At 33.9% G+C, this 23,361-nt stretch overlaps 1 protein-coding gene across 1 annotated transcript in view; it reads right to left on the bottom strand.

Annotated features, from left to right (window-relative positions):
- The window catches only part of CSMD1 (CUB and Sushi multiple domains 1), a 1,082,532-nt gene that overhangs the window by 149,342 nt on the left and 909,829 nt on the right, over positions 1–23,361 (bottom strand). The window contains exons 27-34 of the mRNA XM_066179810.1: positions 21,503–21,694; positions 19,272–19,410; positions 16,289–16,476; positions 14,263–14,457; positions 11,853–11,969; positions 10,304–10,417; positions 8,328–8,423; positions 988–1,191 (exon numbers count right to left, since the gene is read on the bottom strand). Of these exons, the coding sequence (XP_066035907.1) occupies positions 988–1,191; positions 8,328–8,423; positions 10,304–10,417; positions 11,853–11,969; positions 14,263–14,457; positions 16,289–16,476; positions 19,272–19,410; positions 21,503–21,694 (1,245 nt within the window). The remainder of the gene's footprint in view (positions 1–987; positions 1,192–8,327; positions 8,424–10,303; positions 10,418–11,852; positions 11,970–14,262; positions 14,458–16,288; positions 16,477–19,271; positions 19,411–21,502; positions 21,695–23,361) is intronic.

Raw genomic sequence — 23,361 nt, 5'->3', positions numbered from 1 at the left:
CACATTGACATGAAGCAATCATCTGAACTTAGAATGCATCTTATAAAAATATATTAATGATATCAAGCATAAGACACAATCTGCCTGAATAAACAATTCAGAAATTAACCTCGTTTTGCATGTGTGCAGCCTAGAACAGCCCAGCAGCAGAGCCTATTCATGTCTAACCTTAGACTAACAACAAACTCTGGGACATAACATTAAACGTAATCATGATTGACAGAAATCATGTGAATTTCCCCACAGCCTAAGATAGTTCCAATATTGAAACTAGCTCCCAAAGCAGCGTAGTACATTAAATATTTTTTACCATATACGCACTTGCTTTTTTAAGGTTCAAGAAAACAGAAAAAAAAATCCAGAATACACAGAAAATAGGATACCTACATTTATATTTAGAACACTAATTAATTCTAGAGTAAATTCCTAGGAATAGCAGTGATTTTTGGATATAAATCCAAATAGGGAGAAGGTAAAACATTTCAATGTTTATCAAAAAACTTTGGAATGCTAAGCATTATTTTAGTGCAGGTCTATTGACAGACTAAAGAAAATTATTTATACTTAACAGTGCTATCATTGTTCAATGTACACTATGCTTTTGCTTGAAAAAAGAAATCATTATCCTATGTGTGATAGAAATACACAAAAAGTATTGTGTAATAAAACAGGTAAAGACACTTCTGGATAATTGTATTCTGTCCTGTATTTCATGCTGTAGATAAGTCATGAAAATAATGAATGTTCAAGAAAATATGCATCACACTTGTTCATATAATCTAAGTCATTTTATGAAACATTATACTGCCTATGAGCCAGCTGGTACTCAATTATTTCTTGATATGGAAAACTGCTCTTTTAAATTGGGCATGACTGATATTAATCAAAGGAGAGTGAATATATGGGTTAAATATTATTTTCTGAAACAGTTCCTGAATCCTAATGCAGAGACATGACAGAACAGACAACATAAGTGTAATTGCTTACCTACACAGCTTGGTACTGTGTCGTTCCACTGAGCTAGGGCATTTGGTACAGACTGACATCGGATAGCTTTTGAGCCTTGTAGCAGATAGCCAGGACTGCACTCAAATCGAACAACAGAGCCTGCTGAAAACTCAGAGCCAATTCTCCTTCCATATCTAGGCTCTGGGACAGAGCTACACTGTGTATCACTTGTGCGTGGAACAGCTGTAGAAGGAGAGAAAAATATAAAGTCATGAATACAAATGACAGTCATAATAGAAAAACAGACCAATAAAAATGCTGATTGTTTCTTGTTGGACAGAGCTTAATTCATATTACTTGCTCTGCTCCTGTATTCTCCAAGAATGGACTAATGCTTTCATGGCTATTATCTGGAACGTGGTTTTGGGCTATACCTGTGTACAGTCATGTAAGTGCCATGGCAGCTGGAAGATTTTTTGACTTTGGATGCACAGGTTTAGGCAGGTAAGAAAATCAGTGGGTGTTTCTGAGGCCCTGTTTAATGACAGGATCCTACATCTACCACTTACTTCACTTAATAAATATGGGGCCTTTGGTTTCTCACTAGAACTTTCTCATTAGAAGCCCAGAAAAAATTATGGTGTAGCTAATCAGTTATCAAACAACATAATATCTTACAAATATTTGATTTATCATATTGGAGAATATGAAGGGATAACAATATACCTTCCAGGTTATTTCAGTATTTTCTTTTGACAGCAATTATTTTTGCCAATAATGTCTGGGAATCCATAAACCTGATGTGACACAAGAGCAGTTGAAAGACTGCAAGCACTATATAAGAGCAAAATAATAACATTAATTTGAAGCCCATGGGATAGTTTTCCCTTTGGCTTCATTATTTATAAACTCTTCTTGATAACAGGTTTTTTTTTTCCTCTGACTTGATATTGTGGATGTTGTTCGTATATCGAATTTATTCTTGCTACATTTCATTTTGCAGTTAGCTAGTAAATGCCAATTTAAAAACAAAATAACAATATTTATATAGAAAATGACAGAGGTATAATTTGTGTGTAACATCATCTATGTTTTACAGTATACTAAAATAAAGGTACGTTAAAAATAATCTCATTAAATCTATGCAATTGTTCTGTGTGAGTGGCATGTCCAAAAACTTTGTTTCATCAGCTTGGTTTGTTCAAGAATTAGTTTTAGTGTCACTGCACCTAGATATGAATACATAACACCACGAAAATTGCCTGCCATTTAGTCCTTAGAATAAATGACACAACAAAGTGGCACCAGGGAGAAAAAAAAAAAAAAAGAAGGTGCGTGTTACACTTTATTCCTGGCAAATTTTCAAGCATGGCTCTTCTGGCTTACTAACATAAGCAGAATCACAGCTATATTTAGTTTTATTTTACAGCATTATGTTTAAATTCCTTTGCTGACCTGTAAGAGTGAACAGTGATATTTCTGTCTGTTCATGGACACAATTGTACACACCCCCACCTGTAGCCTGTTCAGCTACCCTGGTCACTACCTAAAAGACACGGTGGATAGAGCCTATACATCAATATTGATAATTTTACACTCATTTCTTATACTGTAATTTGCTCTATTCAGAAACATAATTAAGTTTTTAGTACTTGTAAATGCCCTAAAAATTAACATTTCTTAACAAGTTGGATATGGAACACTAACTGAAATCAATTCTATCTTAAATGTAGCATTAAACATGCAACACATTTTAATAGAACATTGAAAGTTGTCATTTATGATTACATTATGTTCTACAAGTTTAAGCATTGCTACCAGATATAACAGTTAAGTTTGCCCAAGTATTACTGAATGTAGAGAAAAGCTTTTTCTGAGAAGATTTATAAATAATCAATACTAGCAATACAATAGAAAAATACATTCTCTTTTTTATTAATATGCAATGAATTGATTTGTCAGACAGATACAGTAACGGGTATTTTTCTTCTAAATCAGTTCATTGGTTGGTTGAGGAAGATTTTAACCTTGAAAGCTACAGTAAGTTGCAAAATGTACTCAGGAATTTTAGAATGGTCAGAAGTAAACTAGCATACTCCTGGGTAAATGCACAATACGGCAAAACAAAAGCAAATACATTTTATTAAGTTTTTTAAAATGGTTAAACACTTTACACAGTTTAAACACACAACTTATCTTTCAGCAAACTTAATATACCTGCCTTTGTTTAAATAAATAGGAATTTGTGCTTAAGTTCTCAACAGCACTTCAGTATCACACAGATGCTCTCTGAAACCTTTTCATGCATGCAGTTCTAACCATGGCAGGAAACCATTCTGCACTTGTGAAAGGAAAATGATGAAACCATAGTTCAAGGATTTCACACACTCATGGTTCTTCCTGATCATAGCCTACAGGCCAGATGCAGACTACCAGGTCAATTCAGCTGACCCAACTTGCTCTTTTTTGCCCGTTCATTGGGATTATCCAATCCTTTTATTGGATTCTCTACCCACACATCTTCTGCACCAGCACTATTTTACACAAACTTTTTTATTCCACAATATTGTATCATGACTACACTGGAATAAGTGATGGCTTTACAACTGCCTACGTGGTGATGGCTGCTCATGCATCCAATCACATGACTGTCAAATGCCTGGAACTACAGCTTCTGCCATGTAATTAACCATTAATCCATCCCATGGTCAGGGATACTTGTTCAAATGGGCATTTTGGCCATGAGATAAATCATTCACAGTTATGTGACAGCAAAGGGCTCAGTACGTTGCTGTGGAAAACCAGTTTTGATTCAGGAAATTAATACTTAATTATGCTTAATTTATTACAAATTTTACACAAACTTCTGATGAGTGATTCAGGAATTCAAAAGAAAGAGGACACACACACTACCAAGTTAATTAACCAGTTTCACTTCATTCTCATCAGGCTCAACTTCAAACACCTTTCATCCCCTTCTTTTTCTCAACTTCCTTGTGCACATCTTCGTTGTACCAATGAGGTGAGAGGAAACAGAGGAAGTTGGTTGTATGTGCTCTCTTTTGCTTTCCCCTACCTCCCCCACCAATGTACTTGACATTTTAATCATCTTTCTCCTCCTTTTTGCTTCTTCAGGTTTTCACATCACCCTATTTCTGAATGTTTCTCATTCAGTGTGGGTCATCCATGGACTACAGTTGCCCCAGTCCCCTACTGCAGAATAGTACTTTCACAGGCTGCCAACCCCTCTGAGGTGTTCTCACTCCAGCAGGTGTCACCCACTGGCCGCAGTCCCTTACAAGCCCTTTGGCAGGGAGGGCCTCTTTCCAGAGTGCCTCCAACAATCCCCCCAGCAGCATCTCTAGCAGCATGTACCCAGAAGCATCTCTCTCTGCCCCAAAGCAGATGTCACTCCCAAATATTCTGAGAACAGGCACCACATGTTCCTCTGACTAGTGGGAATTTTGACATGTGAGAGATTGCTTATACCAGCTTCACAGGATGCTGTTTTTGAATAGCACATGGTAGCTCACTGCCTCCTCCTACACAGGTCACCACCTCAGCCACCTGCTAGTTAAACTTTAAGCTTTGCACATGTCCAAAGCTATCCTGTCTTTTCTTAGAGGCTACATGACCTGACTGAAAATTTCAGCACCACTTCTGCAGCATTTTCCATTCCTTGTGTGGAAAAAACTCTTTGGTCACCCTCCTATGTGAATACTATATTTTCCTATGTATTTTTTCACTCATTTTTTAAAAAGGGAGGAAACTATAGGAAAAAGAAAATCCTTCCCATTTCTCTAACCCTTGCCTGGCAACCACATCTGGAGAATCCCTACAACTGTTCAGGAAAAGGACACTTTTTAACAGATATTGTTTTTAGTCAGATTTAAGAGCGTCCCATAACTTTTGGCAATAGCATTAAATAAATGCACTAGTAACCCTTTTTTTTTTTTTTTTTTTTTTTTTTTTTTTGTGTGTGTGTAGCTAGATCTTTTACCACCTCTCAACAAAGAATGTCAGTTCATCTAGTTTCATTATGATGTTGCCTTATGAAAGTTATTTTCCTGTGAGCAAGCTATCTCTGACATGATAGTAAATGTAGGGACAGTTTACTAGCACTCTTAAATTAGTTCACATACCGGAAATATTTTTTCAGACTAAAAGCTGACATTTTACTGAGATCAACCCTGACAGCCACAAACATCCACCACTGCAGTTGTATCAAATTATTCTATTGTCAGCAAGAAACACTCAATGACATTTAAAATTGACATTTTGCTCAGTTTTTCAGAAGTTCTACTAATAATCTATTAATGGTTGTTGTGAGACGGGACATGAGGTACTTTTTTATTTATTCTCCTCTCCCCCTTCATCCTAAAAAGAACTGCCTTAAGAATAGATGAAATGCAAGCTATAGATAACTACAAAGTGAAGTAGTTGCACACTGCTGAAATTGGGATTTAAATAGTTCACGGAAAAATGTACTACAGTTTCCAACAGCTATAAAAAATTAGGAAAATCAGTCTGTTTCTCTAAAAGGTGACACAACTGACAGCTCAGCTGAAATGCCTCCAAGATTATTTCCGTTGGAAGAGACCTACAACAATCATGTAGTCCAAATGCCTTTCCAATTCAGGACTGACCAAGTTAAAATGTTATTAAGGGCATTTTTCAAATCCTACTTAAACACTAGCAGGCTCAGAGATGACAGGCTAAATCATCTCTCCAGGATGTTTGCTTTAAAGCAGGACATAATGTGTCGTGGTAGCACATATAAAAAAGTAATATTAACAGTCTTAGTTCTGCTCTCCAATTACATTTTGCAGTCAATGTGGGCATTTTATTCTTGTCACAAATTAGAACAACTTGATTGTTAAAGTCACAATCTTCTTTTATTTCCCTTTGTCTTCTTCATCCTAATATACTAACTTTCTTAATAATCATCTTTAAAATCTCAATTGACCTGATAAATTAGTTCATGCATTTTTTGTATTGTATAACAAGTACAAAAAGACAAATATTAAAACCCCCTATATTTTTTGGATGGTAGAAAGGTAATTACTTTACTTTTTAAGGAAGGAACTCTGTACTGCTGCAGCCTGGGTTATACAAAAATATAGGCACCTGTTGCTTAGGTGATGTCATAGCAGGAAGGCAAGCATAAGAAAGCCTGAAAAAAAAATCCTAGTCTTCTAACACATGATTGTTCTTAACATATAGCAACATACCTGGCCCTAATATTTTGGAAGACTCAATATTCATTCAGTCTCATATTACAGACAAACTTTATCTATTACATTAACTACAAGGAAATATGATCATCTGAGAGAAGATATGAAGTCATAGATGGCACATCCAGATAAAAAAATGCCACGTTTTGAGAAAGTGGCATCACAAAAGCCATTAAATCTGAATCAGAAGCTAAAGCCCCTATCTGTCGATTGCCCAAAACAGAATGTGAAATAATGCAAGCAATAACTTTTTCTCCCTTGAGCCTTTCGTTTTAGCTTTTGCCTATAGTCTTGTCAACCTAGACTTCTCAAGCTGTATCAGAGAGGCATTCCATTTTCTATAGGAATTATCCTCCCTTCTTCAGTAAATGTTTCATACTGCTGTGAAACAAAATTGAAATCAGCCAGTGGAAAAGTGAATAGGGAAGAAGGTCAACCTAGAAGAGAGGGCAATAAATAAAATTATTGACTTTGCAGACCAGATTACTGTGTTCAGTGGGAGAGTGGATGTAATTTCTGAAGCATTTAAAAGGCTAGTAAGCAGGTGGTCATTGGAAGAATGATCACATGCTTTATAAGAAAAAAAAAAACCTCAGAAAGAGCTTATTAAATACCTCTAACTCATTAGCCAATATATGTAAACATATATAACTGTATTTGGTAAAACTCTTAAAATATATTTTAAAATATATTAAAATCCCATGGTATTTTATTGCTTCATGGTTTTTCTGAGACAAATAAAGTGATTTTGCCTAACTCATCTTGTGCTCCCATTTGTTAAAATCCATTTCTTACAATTGCTAAAAAACATAAATGTCTGAAATGTGGCATAGCCTTGTGCTCACCTGCAGACTTCCTGTTCAGTAGCGATCTGTGTGTATATATACGGCTAATAAAATCATGGGGTTTTATCACTATGAATTCTTCAAAATCAGCCAAAACTAACACTTTGGAGTGTTAACAATAACAATGTAATACAGAAATATGTCATTCATATGCAAATGGATAAAAATTCGAATGCTGAAAGCTCTTTTCTAATTCCAGAAGTCTGCAGCCTCCCTGTTTTACAGTTAATTTTGGATGATAAGTTTTAATGCATGTGTGTGTAAGATGCTTTTGATGTGTAATAAGAGTAGGTAACAGTATTTGGAAATATATCCAAAGAAGAATGTGCAGTCATGGTGATATCTTTCTATAAACACAGGAGTCAGAAGGCTTAAAAATAAGTCCTAAAAAGCTTCTTAGAACTGTGGAAATATTCTTGAGGTAAGACAGTTCTTTCCATTTATTTGTTTTGTCAACCTAAGACCATGCTCCAATCTTTAAAAAAAAAAAAAAAGAATCTAGGAATCTCAATGATATTATTTGAAACTATCCCAAACTACTTTTCACACTTCACTTCAGTAAAGGTGTGCAATGACTGTCTCATTAAGCTTACTGGGTATGTATGCAATACGTCCAGTGAACTGCCCAGAAGTCAGTCCCCTTGGGACTGCATTTGTTGCCCGTACAGGCAATGAATCTGCAAGCAGTGCTACAGGTGTCACCAGACTGCATCCCAGACTCATGGATCAGCTAAGTGTGCTCAGCTGCCCAGCAGAATGCTAACAGGCTTGGCCACGCCCTGTCATTCTTGCATTTCAACTGCAGTGTGCACACATGCACATATTGTCTCCTCAGGTTCAGCTGGGTCACAAACAGACCAGCAAGTCTCCCACCCAGCCTTCTATACTGAAGTGGCCCGATGGTCTCTGCCCCAGCAATTTCCTCTCCGAGCCCTTCAAGAAAACAGAATCCTTAGCACCCTGAACAAAAACTCTTGAAAACTCAGCTGGGAATACTGAGTAAGACTAATACAATTAAGCACACTCTGAAACCCCTTGAGCTCACTCAGCAGTAAGGGAGCAACAGATTGCTGACTACTGAGAAAGGCTGGACATTTTCAAGTCTCTGGGGCAAGACAGTATAAACACAGACAACTGCTGTTAGGAAGCCAGTCTGCCATCAGGAGAAGTCCCTGATCTCTGGAAAAAGGTTATGACTACACTTACTTAAAGCAACATATTAAGACTTATGCAGAATTAAAAATAATACAATTCATGAAATTGGCACCAGTGTCTTCCACCAAAAAGTAGACAACTTTACCTTGGTAAACAAAGTGAAACCCTCTGGCTGATGCCCCACTCTTAGCACTGAATCGCAGAAGAATTTGATTAGATGTAGCCAAAGGCAATGTCTCTCCTACAAATGGAAACAGAAAATAAATACACAAAACAGAAAGAACAGTGATAGCTCTTCAATAATTAATCAAATATACTGTTAAAACACAGTTTCATGTTTTCATCTATAGTTAAAGAAAACATAAATAAAATTGTACAAAATTAAATTTGCCATTGCCAGAATATAAAGACTTCATGATTCAACAAGAGAAACCTTCTGGAATTTAGTGCAGCAGCTGGAACTAGAGCTCCAATAAGCTACCTGACTGGAGAACACTGCTGCCAAACTTCGGGGCAAAATTATTAGAAGGCTTTTTAGTTAACTCTTTTCTGTGACTGAGAGTTTTACTTTTCCTTGGAGAACACGTTAAACAAATAAAAGTATTTGAAAAATGACACAGGGTTCTTCATGGAATGTTTACCATTTCAAGACTAAAACTGAGAGCAAATCCATGACTTGTTTTATGTAGTGACTTCAATAAAATATATGGTCACCCATAAACTATATTACATCATTAAATTTCTTATGGCATTGCAAATTTTATTTCTGATTTGAGGATTAATAAAAATATTTAATATACTTTATCTCCTTTCCTCACATATCTGTCAGGAGTCATGATAAAAGTTCAATAATGAAACACTATAGACAAAATTGCCGTCATCTACAATGACTCCAGTCCATATGACTACTAATTTATTCTCCCTGGACTGTATAAACCCATATTTTATGAAATTCTACAGACATGAATGATGATTTAAAATATCAAATATAACTAGGTATATAATTCTTACACTTTGATTAATTTTATATTTTTGCAACTAGTGATTCCATGTAGGGGAATCCTATCCTGAATCAATGCAAATCAGATATGTCACAAGGAATAAATCAGATTAATAAATAAATAAATAAAAAATCAGAAGTTTAAATGCAAATATTTTTAAAAGTCTGCTGTGGAAACAGACATTAGTTTCGAACTTCATCTGATAGTTTGATGCAATAAAATTTGGTGCTGGGATGAGCTGTCTCTTAAATTCAAAAATTTGATTTTGTTTTGTTGATGAACTCTTGTCAGTAATTAAACAAATCTTAGAATTTTTTGTGAACTCTTATTATGACACAAATAACGGGATTCACGAGAGGAAAATTAAGAACTGAGTTTTTCATGTAATAATATATTTACTATAAATCAGATGGATATGTTACATTATTTTCCTATGAAGTACTTCTCCAATTATTCAAAATAAAAACCAAGAAGCCATGAATAGCCCTGTACTACAAAAATATTAAACTCACATATAAACTCTCCTAAATCTAAATACTAGAAGCGTTTGACAAACCCCATTCATAGCTGCAGAAATATAAAAAGTATACTTACATATCACTGAAGATGAACACATTCATTATATGTGCATACATTAGAAACTTGACCATGTTGAAATCCATTTAAGCTTAATTATGATTTTGCAAGGTCAACATTTTGCTATAGTTACCTGAATGCAACAGCTGGCCTGCTTTCAGTCTAAGTGCATGTTTGCATACAGATAATTGCAGTTTGTAAATACAAGTAATTTGTGTTGAAATTAGCTATTCAGAATATGTAGATGTGTATTTCAAAAAGTTTAGGGGCAGAGAAGACAATTATACCATCCAATCTGCCCTCTTACATAGAGATCTGAGAACTTCATTCAACTATTTGTATGCTCACCCCAGTGTTTAGTTCTTGCTTAACCATATGTTCCAGAATAATCCCTTTATTCAAAGATTTGAAAGGGCATTCCATTTCCCTTAGCATCCTGTTGCAATAACTTTATTTCCAAAGTAAATCCATAACATTCTCCTGATTATCTTTTTCCCATACTGAGTTGTGTAAGAAATGTATACTTCTTTTCTTTATTAATTACCTGAGTGGGATCCAGACAGAGAACTAAGAAGTCTAGCCTGAGAGTTTTCTCCATCAAATAATTCTGCCACATCATTCAAAGCTGTCTGAAAATAGGCAAATTGTCCAAACACAACTATAAAAAAGAAAGAAAGAAAAAAAAAAAAAAAGGATAGAGAGGAAAAAATAAAAAGAGAGGAGACAAAAGAAGAACTTAGTCTTCAAAATCACATTTAAGTTGTATTTCTGTTTGCCTTGATTATTAATGAATTCCTGCATGAACTTTTCCAAGTTATATAATTGTCTAACATGACAAAACAGTTGCATTAAAGTTATGTGCAAGAATTTTTTTTTTCATTATTTACATATTTTTAATTAAAACCAAATTTATTTAATCATGCTTCCACCAAAACTGACCTCCAGTCAAGCAAGTCTTATTTCATAGGTACCAACAAGAATAAGAAAATGGACTATCTAAACAGAAAGGTTTGTACCAAATTACATTGTCAAATACTGCAACTATTAAGGACAATCTATTATCACATAGGATTACTTGCTTACATGGCTTTTGTCTGAGGAAGATTTTTTTATACTTCTTGATTTTTCAATTTTTAAAATTTGTATTAGTACTTGTTTTATCAGAAGGTTATAAAAACTGTTAAAATATTAAAGTTACCAGTGTGTTGCCAGCTTTGACATATTGCTACATTTAATTTGCACTTTAGCTGTACATAATTTAAAATGCATTAGTAAAGAATTTAATATTGCATCTCATTAGTAAATATCAAATAGTTCACTGAATTCGAATATCATATAGCAATAGAAACAAGAAGCAAAACCAAGTCAATAAAAATATAATTTTTTCACTCTAGCCGCCTATATTTTGTTTACAGCTGAGTTGTTACAGGTATCATTGTACACAGAAAGTACCAAATGCATTTACTTGCTGTGAATTAAACCTCTTGGTAAATATATAGTAAAATTTATCTTACTGTGATTTCTCTGGACTTAGTAAAGACCTGCTTTGCAGAAAACTTTACACCTTACATACAATTGCTAGAGTTTTAGAGATTCTGTCCAAGTATTTCGACACATTGAAATAATCAGTTTTGTGATTTTTCACAAATATTTCAGGTACTTTCATGTAGAATTGTTTCCTTTCTCTCCACTGAACACCTTTACAAATATGATTCTGCTCATCTTTCTTGTTAAAAAATGAAAAACAAAAAGTTAAATGTAAGAAGAATATAAGAGCTTGTTTTCTGACACCTGATTTTACTTTGCAGGAAGCTTGAATGAATGATTATCTTATGATGATGATTAATGTAAACAATTAAGGTATTCAGGATACGCTTAGATAGCAAACATAGATGTCTTTTCTGAAGTCAGTTGATTACTCTAGGGAGAAGTAAAAGGTTAAAACCTTAGAATCATTTTCCATGTCAGGAATATATTTACTTTTTACAAATAATTTCAATACAATGTGAACCTAAGGTCACTACTACACATAAAGGACATTTCAACAGTAGGACAATGATAATGATTGATAAATCAATAAAATAAATTCTTACCAAATTCTTTAGGGACACTTATTGAATAATGGCAAGTCTGTCCAGCAGTGTAATTTTGAGGATAGTTTGGTGATAAAACCACTCCCTCTGATCCAGTGTACTGCCCTCCACATGGTGCTGGAAACAAACACAAAGAAACACATTATATTTATTAGAGTTGTCTATACTAGTGAAGTTTGAAAAAAAAAATCTGAAGATCACAAAATAATACTTTACTTGTTTTGCTTTTGGTTTACCTGTCATGAAATATCTAGAGGTTTCTCAGGATAAAATTAGAATACATGGATGTTTTACTTGACTAAAAGTATTCACATAGGACTGGAAATGTAAGTTATTTGATTGAAAGAGACTGTAAAGACAGGCTTTAGATTAGGTTTTCATTTGAATATCTGTCTATATGCGTCCATGTTTAAATGGGTCAGGAAAATATATGGTACTGCATTAAAAATGGCACAGAGGAATACATAGCTATGCTGACACCACCCTGCACAGAATGCCAAAAATTCTGCTTTGTGAAAGCATGCTTGAATTGTGTTATTTTCATATCTTCCTAGATGATTATGAAAAGTGCACATAGATTACACATATAAAAAAAAATCTTTGGCTTCACATGTAATTAAAAAAAAACAGCAGGAAGGTAAGAGGAAATTTTAGAGCTACAGAAGTTAGAATATTTAAGAATGGCAGAGCTCAAATCCCCAAGACAAGTCAAGATTTATTTGAGTGGTAGTTCTGTCTGTATCACAAGAAAAACAGTGAACAGTGTATGCACGGCATGTTCCTCCATGTACAGTCTGTAAATGGCACAGTAAGGGACAGATGGAGTGGATATTTTTACGTTCAGATATCTTCTTTGTGTTGGATATTGAGTAAACAGATTTTTATACACTGAAAAAAGAGTACTGCTGTCCCTCTTCTCACATTCAGGAAAAGCCTTGCTTCCTATCAAAATCTTCATTAAAATATAAGTCTTGCATTAAATTAGTTACATGCAATTCAGTGCTCATTTTATTGTGAGAAATGATTTTATAAAATCTTTAGTTTTCACTAGAATAACAGATTGTTGTAAGAAGTTATCTTACTGAAGAAACCAATAATGAAATTATTTTATTAATAAATAAATTGATAAATAAGATCATTAAAATATCATAGTCTCATTAATTTGCTTTTAAGCAAGGAAAATATCATTTCACTTTAAGGAACAAAGTAAATCAATGTTACCCTGCTGTGGGAATTTTGCATATAGCAGAGTACAATCTAACCACTTCCTGGAAACAAACTCAAAGAAGAACTTGTGGCCCCGGTGAACAACAAGGTCATTGAAAGTGCCCTGTTACCAACCCCTGGTCCTGCAAACCTGGCTCATGTTCTCATGGGGAGCTCTACCTAGTGAGTGAGCCTGCACTTTGGACATCCTTGGCTCTTAATCCTTATTGAGCAGACCTGTTCTTTCTGCTCTCTGACAGGTCTTTAAAATCATGCTTGAAATATCTGCACAAGTTTGACTTCCTTATACAAAAAGACAGCAATTAATAATACAAATCCATGTCTTCTCTTAGCTTCTTTTATGAATTATTCAAAAATCCAATGTAATGATAGAAGATGAGAAGTTTGATCTAACAGTAGGCAGAATAGGATTATGTGGCTGAGGTGAAACTCAGATATCACAAGGAATTAGTTCAAGGCATGAATTTAAAATCTTCATTTCTCTTCTTGCTTTGAGGATATCAGAAACTATGCCACATAGTCTGATTACCACATGATATTCTCAAGTCATGAACGTTTCATTCCAATGAAGGTGTATCACTTACACTTAATTTAGAACAAACCCAAAAGTTATGGAGTTACAGAGATTTTTTTCCTTCTAAACTCTGTTTTTCTAAAATTGAAAATCTAAAATTTTGCAGGAGTTTGTTTTTCACCATAAATAAATTAGTACTTTATAGACTTTATTAACTTATACATCTTATTTCTTTTTGGTTTTTTATAGTTGTTCCATGTTTATACACAACACAAACATTGAAACAAAAAATAGAAGATAAATTAGTTAGCCACAGTTCTGAGATGTCATTTTAATTTTGTAGTTCAGTAGCTATAATTCTTATTCCAAGGTGACAATTAATGCAGTATTGAGATGGCTGTGATAGCTATGCTAAATAATCCTGGATATCTAAATAATCTTACATATTACATGGCAATCATTATATAAACATGTGTTGATTCCAGACTTTAAAGACATTTTTAAATATTTAACTAATTATTGACCAAGCTATAGTCCAGTACTCAATTCTTATTTTTTACCTCATTTTTCACATAAGATATATGTATAGAAATAGTGTAAATAGCCTCAGGGACTGAGAAATTGAATTCACTGGGTGGGCAAGGGAAATGCTAAGCAAACAGTACACACCATTACAAGATGGCAAGGCTCTGTTCCAAGCTGGCTTTCCATCTGCACCAATTACACATGTTATAGTTGAAGGTTCAATAATCTTATATCCAGAATCACACTGGTAAGTAATAGTTGAACCAAGCTTAAAGTCTGTTCCAATTCTTGTGCCGTTCATGATGTTTCCAGGATCAAAACAAGCTTCCCGTGGCTTTTCTGTTAAAATGAATTACAGTAAATCTATATACACATTTAATTAAAACAAAACAAAACAAAACAAAACAAAACTATTATCAGTGGTTTTTTTTTCAGTCAGTTTAAATTATTCAACAACTTAATAATATATTATTCTTGTTGAATCATGGATCATGGATGTTTTCTTAAGACTGATTATCTGGAAGAGGAAATTATAATGAAGCTGAAACTGAATGACCTCAATAAAGTTTAGTATTTAGAAGAAAAACAACCAGTTCTAGAATTCACCACCTCTGTACATGTATCGGTGACAAAGGAAGACTACAGAAAATGTGGGTCCTCTGCAGAAAGAAACGGGGGACCTGTTTACCCAGGACATGGAACATGTAAACAAGTGCCTGTAGTGACAGGACAAGGGAGTGTGGCTTCAAACTGAAAGAGGGTAGGTTTAGATTAGATAAAAGGAAGTAATCTTTTACCATGCGGGTGGTAAGGCACTGGAACAGGTTGCCTAGAAGTTTTGGATGTCCCCTCCCTGGAAGCATTCAAAGTCAGGTTGGATGGGGCTTTGAGAAACCCAGTTTAGAAGAAGGTGTCCCTACCATGACAGGCAGATTGGAACTAGATGATCCTTAAGTCTCTTCCAACTCAAAGTGTTCTATAATTTTCACATTTTTTATAAAGTACTGAATAATATACATAAGAAAACCAAATTATTAGGCAAAAACATACTTTCCATTGAGTACGATAACATTTTAAATTCAGTATTCTGGTTTTGTATCTTTTATTTTTATCTAGTAATTTAATTTAATTTTCATTTGCATAGAGGAACTCATATCACACTGTGCTGAGAACATAAAACAGACACAGTGAAAATGTGTATGCACATTTTCAATCGTCATTATTATCGCTTTATCTCCTTCTGCTCAACATCTCATTTTCTTTCCTTGCAGGCCTTGCAGACTTCCTGGAACAAATTGTTTCCCCATTTCTTTGATATTTTGTTTAGACAGGGCAAACAGTCTAAGATTTCATTTATGGAAACATGACAATTACTTTGGGAAGAAGAACCTTACACACATGGAGAATAATGCATGATGGTGGATGATAGATGAAGACTAAATATAAAAATGATTTTATACTTATTTTTCACTCCTTTCTCTTTTATAGGTATATTTTTTCTGTATTTTTTAGACCTTTTTGTCCTTCATTTTTAATGTGTACATTAATGTGGTTTGCTTCAATTGTCAAGAATAAGAAGCTGAGGCAGCACTTCTGCTGAAAAACAGCTTGATAAAACTCTGCAATTATAATCAAGCCACAGACAACATCTGTGACTGGAAAAGAAACCAACACCTTCAGTGATTGTCTGGCTTTAATAAATGATCAGTGTAACCCAATCTCTATCTATTAAGAGGTGCCCTGTCCAAAAAAACATGCAAATACTATCCAGTAGAATTAATCCAAAAATGCATTTGTAGATTCAAATCAATGTGGAAATGAAAATGTATTGATATGTATTGACAAGAAAGAAGAAGCAGTCAGGTGGTCTTTTTGGGTAAGACAATTTCGCTATTGTCAAACTTTATTCCAAATGTAACATTTGATGTGCATCTTCTACCTATTTCTTTTTCTGGAAGATGCAAATATACATAAGTAATGTGAAAGTGATTTCATGAAATAGTATTTCTGTGTTCCTTCACATGTTAACAGAAAACAGCTTTTAAAACATACATTGATGCGTAACAGTATTTGGCAGTTGTGTGTGCATACAGAAGTAAACAGATTTGAATTTCAATAATTACTAAGTAACATTTTTTTCCTTTTATTTAGACTTCAATGGGAACAGTACCTTTATAGTCAATAGCAAATCCTGACATTCCAACAGAAGCATCACTGCGAAAAGCCAGAAACAGACTGTTACCGCTGCTCTCTATTCTTTCAGGAGCCTGCGAGCCTTGAAAACTGCCAATTAGAGGACTGTTGGAATCTTCTCCTTCATAAATATGTAGAAAATCATAACTGGGTTCCATATTGAAACTGAAAAGAAAGGGAGAAAAAAATTAAGTCTTTGGGGTTTTAATGAGTTAAACATTACCGTGACTGTAGTTGCCAATTTTCTGCCTAACACATTTTCTTCCCCAGAAATAAATGTCTTTTTAAATATGATTCACAGTAAAAATTCACTGTGGAATTCTTTTTATCATTGATATGAACTCATTCAGTTTTCCAAAAGCCATTATGAATATCCTCCCACCTACCTTAAACACCTTTCTCAAGATCACAGAATCATGATTCAGAAAGGCTGCCTCTTACCAGAGGACCAGAGGAATGATCCAGAAAAGTAGCTTGAATTAAAAATCCAGCTTTTATTTGGCTGAACTGGATGCTACTAAATCCACCCAACACAAACATGTATCATTTTAGAAATGAGACATTTTCATATGGATAGGTCATTATCTCGGAACTTGTCTTTGTTCTTACCCAGATGAAATCAGACTTGATAAACTAATGTGAATTAATATTCATTCTCATTGAACCACCTATTTTATGCTAGATTTGATGACATTTATACGTTTTACAAAGTAATTCTGAAGATAATATGAATAGAATGTCTTTTTAGAGGAATTTGAGATGAGTTCTGAGGCAACATAAATATAAATCTCAGGCAGATCTATGAGAAATGCATACAGAGGAACACTGAAGAAAATATAAGAGAATTAAAACTACATTAAATTAATGTACATTAAAAAGAGCAGGCAAGGACTCAGTCAGGTGAATAGATTTTTTTTCCATTTATCTTTGTAGAACAAAATAATTAAATATTTGTCTTTTTCCCAAGTATGATGGTCAGAATTTTTCTATTAAATCAATTACTACTGTTAGATGTAAACTTTTCCAAATTGTGTAAGATAAAAGGCTGTATCTAAACCAGGACAAAGGCATAATACCTTTAGCGAAGTAATCAGCAGAAAACATTTTCATAATGCCAAACTGAAACAGCTTCATATAATGAAAAATATTTTATGCTCTATTTTCAAGAGGTAAGATAAGCCAGAAAAAATATTTTAAAATATTTGCTAAGACAGATAATTTTTAGTTGAGAACTTTAGAAATGATAAAAAGAATGGCTACATAAAGACCAAAACCAAGGAAAATCAAACTGTACGGAGCATTTGTTTTCAGTCTTTCTGTAGGAAACACACATTTGACAAAACATAATGCATCTCCCTATTCTCAGTCCACATTCACATCCTGTGCAGACACTGCTGTCTCCTCAAACCCAGTCCCTTGAGAATAGCACAGGCCTAGCCATAGCATACTGCCCAAGAATGAGAAAGGTTAGGTGAAATGAACAGAAAATGGTATGTTAACAAAGTAGGTTCTGCAGATGTCAAAGAAACATTATTCCTTCTGCTCTCCATCATCTGCCAAAGGTCTTGGGAGTCTGGGGAGGTCCCTGCACTCTGGAAGGTGGCCAATGTTACCACAATTTACAAGAAGGGTATGTGAAAAGAGCCACGGAACTCCAGGCCTGTCTAACCTCAGCTACTGAAAAGTGTGTGTGTGTGTATTACTAGACTGCAACCATTTAGAAAACTTATTGGAAGTATAACATAAACAGAAAACTCCATTCTATTTCTCATATTGTACTCCCTACAATAATACAAACAAATCTGAATACTGAGTAAGTTTCTTTCCTCTTATTTGAAATGGAGCATTTGAATCAATTATTTAGGCAATCCACAGAAATATACTGCTTACTAAACCTATCATGTGACATCTTCAAGAATGTAATTACTGGATAACTATTCTCATCCATTAATGCTATTTGATCGAATACCAGAATAACAGAATTATTGTATTTTTTCTTATGTATTTTCAATTCTTTAATTTGTTCTTTTCTTTAATTTTGTGTTTATCAATAGTTTTTAGAAAATAAGCTGCAGTCCATAATTAAATAAACTAGATTTTTTGTTTGTTTGTCTGATGTTGTTTGGTTGTTGTTGTTGTTTTGGTGTTATGTTTCTTTTTTATAGAGAAAGGGTACAAATATTATACAGTAAAATTCTCAACATGCCACTATCTCTTCCTAAAAGAATCACAACTGATCAACATTCCACTGAAGTCAACAGCAATGTTACTATTCCCAGCTTGAAAATCACACTTAAAACATAGTATCAAAAAATGAAAAAAAAAAAAAAATGGCACTTGGATCCACAGATATAGCAAGCAAAATGATTATATAGGACTGATTCAATTAGAAATGACAAACAAAATGCATGAATACGACTATGACCCTGAACTTCAATTTTTAAACTTCTGTGCAGCACATATAGGTTGATTATGGTACACAGAGGAAATAATTAAAATTATGATGCAAAATTATGTCAGTGTGTTTTATCTCCTGACCAAGTAGAACAATATTTTTTTCTGATCTATGCATTTTAAGCAAAATATATTTAGGCTTTATTTCTAAAAACCTGAAAGAACTGACCTACAGATAGAATTTCCACCACACTTAAGTCCTGACTCTTAGTTACAATAGCATAAATCAAGAATTTCTACAAATTGATATAGTCTTTCAAGGATTTTTGTTTTATTTGTCAAGAAAGTTTTGTTCTTCAGGAATATACTGGATAGCAAATGTACCATATAGCTATATATTTTCCTTTTACATTATTTGGAATCAATGATAAAGCACATATTAAATATATGCTCCAAGATGTAGCCAGAGAATTTAATTAGATGCTTTAAGAAATTATCAACATTGCCATTTTTAGATTTGACATTTAAAACCCTTTAAAACAGAGGCATTCATTGGGAAATGGTACCTTTTGAATATCAAGGCAATGACAAAGTCAGGGTTTACTTTTATTCTCCAGTCACATTCTTTCCCAGGAGGATAAGGTTGTGGATAGTTAGGTGATAAAATAACTCCTGCTGGGCCTGTCAGGTTTCCTCCACATGCAGCTGTCACAATGTAAAAAGAAATAGGAATGTGGTCACATGTTAAATTCACAAGCATATATTAGGTGTTAAGCAGGAGTAAAATGATTTCTATATTTACCAAATTTAATAATATTTTTTTTAAAAAAAAGAACTTTCCCACTTCCTATTAGCAAAAATTTTCTATTTTCCTGTTTAAAAAGTGATCTATGTTTATATTCAAAAGCGGTACAGGAAGAAATCTTTCGAAAGGAATAAAAACATGATGTTAAATGGGAAGTCCTGTATATTTTTTTGGTACTACTTAATCATTTCTCTATCATGCTGAAAATTTCTTATGTACTGGAATACTTTAAGAACTGGGAAAGCTCAATAGGAGGGCTCAGGTTGCAGTTTCTATTGACCATAAATGTTGCAGAAACCAGCGTGATTCACTTAGTAAAGACATTACCCAAATCAAAAATCAAATACATTCATTTACTTACTCTGAATTGAACTTTTAAACAGATAAGGAGTCCTACTCAAATAGATGATAATCACACCTACAAAGTCTAATAAAGTAAGTCTAACAAAAAAGTAGAGTAGTCAAGACAGGCTGCATCTACCTTGCCAAGTCAACTAAACTAAGAGAAACACATTTATAGTGCAAACCAGTTGTTACCAAGGATTTGGAATCGATAATAAACATTTTGAAGAGATTTCTTTTCAGGTCATTCCATTTATAAGTCAGCATACTAGCGTAAGGACTATATGAAAATTTTAAAATGACATATAATGACTTTACAGAGCTCTTAAGGTTTCTACTATTGTCATGTCCATGCTAAAGATTACTTTAATCTGCTTTTCCCCTTCAAAGTCACTTTGACTATATAGAAGAATAACAGTAACTATATATATATATATTTGCCCAAAGGGATTCTCCTTTTTTATGTCTTATTTCCTTCTTTCTTTTAGGATTGTTTCGTGGGGTTTTATACTAGACTGTAAAGAAATACGGAGTGATTATAATTGGTATCTAAAATAAAAATATGAATCTTCTAGACTTAGATACTATATATATATATATATATATATATATATATATATATATAGTAAGCCTTTTCATACTGCTTTGTACACTGAACATAAGGTATCCAGAAGACAGTACGCAGATTATGGGCTTTTCCAATTCTGTTACATAATATGGAGGCAGAGAATCCTTCACAGTATTTTTTACTTCAGGGAAACAGAGACACTGCAGCTGTTAAAGGATCTGCTATTTTGGAAAGTGCCTCTCCAAAATGCCTTGTAGAAAGCATAAGCTTTATGTTTTTTCCAGTGATATTTTATCTGGGTTTTAGAATTGCTAAAGTAAGTCTTCATTTAATTATAAATCAGTAGGCAACAAAATAACAAGGATTTCAAAAATTATTATGACTATCATATAAATTTGCAGATGTTGATTACTCCTAGAAAACCTACATTAATGACCTAAAAAATACAATTTAGCAAAACTTCTAAGCCTGTAATAATTGTCTACTGATAAGAACCTCAGTGAAACCTTTATACAATCTAGTGCTACAGATCCACCCTCTCCTGATGCTATGGAAATATATCTAATTTCCTTCAACAACAGTGTTGCTTGGATCCCCTTCTCTGCATCTACTTTTCCTAGTAAGTATCTATCTTCTAAGGTATTGCAGAGGATGGGTATTTAATCTGTAAGATAACTCAATATTAAATGTATATAAAAATACATTTGATATATATAAATCCTTTCAGAATAAATAATGAATCACAGTTTATGTAACCAAAGTATAACACAGAAGAACATTCTAATGAAACTATTTCAACATGATTTTTTTTATCCAAATCACCATTTCTGTTCACTAATTTCTATTTGACTTTATAATTTTTAAACTTCTATGATGTTTTAAGAATAAAGTAAGAAAATCACACCCCAAAACACTGCTAATCAAAAGAACATTGACATCAAAAGACTGACATTTTCTGTAAGTACAAAATAACTGAGTTCTGCAGAGATCTTCATTCGAGCATGAGCATCATGTCCCAGTAATTGAGCAAGAAATCTGATCTGTATCAGTCCTAAACAAAAACTAACATCTCATCTTAATACCTATGCATGTAGGGGGATCAGGTTGCCAAAAGAAACGGTTATTCAGTTGCACACACGTAATTTTAGCCTGCCCATGCAGCTGATAGCCTGGGTCACACTGGAAGGTGGTGGTGTCTCCAGGTTCCCTGCTGTCTCCATATCTAGTGCCATTCTGTGGTGTCCCAGGATCATTGCAAGTTGATGCAATGGAAGCTGCAAGGGAATGATGAAATAAAAGAGGTAAGGTATAGATACTTATCCTGCATAATGAAATGCACAACATGTTCACATTAGCATTCCAACCAGAGATAGTATTATTTACTCTTCAGGTAATGCAGTTTGCTTCTTTACTTTTACAAAAATCTGCCCACTGAGTGACATCATGATTATGTTGACTTCCTGCCAGCATCTTTGGTAAAAAAAATGGACTGATTTTGTCCAGTTAACACATCAAAAGAACTAGTAACTCTTTTTCTCACCTTAACATTCTGGTTATCAAAACTGACTTGATGCCTTTTGCACAATAGGGTATCATGTTGTAAATAATATTGTTTTATAGTCCTGCTAGCATGAGACATGCAAATGATCTTTACTCGTCTGGCTAAATCAAACAGAAGTTTATATAGTCATGAAATTTTCATTTCATGGGCAAGAAACAACTTTTTTAGAGATCATTTAAACTGAATCTTAGCAAAAGTATTTCACTTATGATCAGTCTTCAGTAGCTGGATATGGATTTTGCTTTTTAAAAAAATAAATTATTTAAAAAGCAATGTTAAACTAAGCAGAGCAATCAATATAATATGACTTATGGCAAATAATCACCCATAAAGAGGATACACAAATCTACATCTACTATGAATTTCTGGAAGATGCCAGGTCTCTTCTGGCTTCGGTGTTTTTTCTACTGGCTCCAGGTATTCAGACATCCTGAGTTTCAGTAAACGTTGTAGTCTTCCAAAGGAAAGGAGGTCCATCTCTGGAGACTAATGTCCCTACTGAATTGCCCCCTGTTTCCTACCAGTCCTTACCCAAACATCTTTTTCAAAAACTGACTACAACTGTGAACAAAAACCAAAATAAGTCCTAAATCCAGTTATGTCACAGTTCCAATTAACGGTACAGGTGTCTACCACCAGCATGCAACCTTCCTGACTATAATAATTAATTTTCTGAATTAACAGCTGCATCTCCTCCTTCTGTCCACACCAAAAGGGTACACCACCATAAAAAACAGCAAGAACAGCTAAAGATTTGCGGACTTGAAACAACTACCAGGCTGTACAACTGGAAAAAAAATTTGTTTTTTTCCCTGTGTTGTTAATTTTCAGGGAAGAGAAAGGTTGGTGAAAAAGCAAAACAAAACACAATAAAACAGACAAATAAAAAAAGGGTAAAATAAGAAACAACTATTTCAGACTCTTAAAGTGGTTTTATGAATATTTTAGCATATGGGTGGTCACAGTTAAATCACAGAAATTGTAAAATATCTTTATGGGAGAATTAATGGATTATTATAATTAACACACTTAGAAACACAGAAACTTTGTTTGACATTTTATTATTCATAGTGTTTTGTTCTTGTTTCCATTTCAAAACAATAGAGCTCATACTTTGGATCATTCCTATATGTAAATGAAGTAAGAGATTTGGCAGGTTTTTAACCGTGGTGGACTTTTTTCCACCAGGAATTAAAGTAATAGCTGTCACTACTAATGAGTACTGTGTAAGGATTCCCCAGGCACCACTCTGACAATTTACGTGAAACCCCATGGCAGTGCAGTTTACTAAAAGTATTTTTGGCCACAAGGGAATGAAAGCATGGTCATGACCTCAGAGTATCTTTTCCTGATTTGTCAGACAACAACAGCTCTGAACAA

Source organism: Chamaea fasciata, unplaced genomic scaffold (assembly GCF_029207755.1).
Source record: "Chamaea fasciata isolate MVZ Bird 193981 ecotype frontalis unplaced genomic scaffold, bChaFas1.0.hap1 SCAF_3, whole genome shotgun sequence".
Taxonomy (NCBI): Eukaryota; Metazoa; Chordata; class Aves; order Passeriformes; family Sylviidae; genus Chamaea; species Chamaea fasciata.
This window is presented reverse-complemented; position numbering and strand designations above follow the sequence as displayed.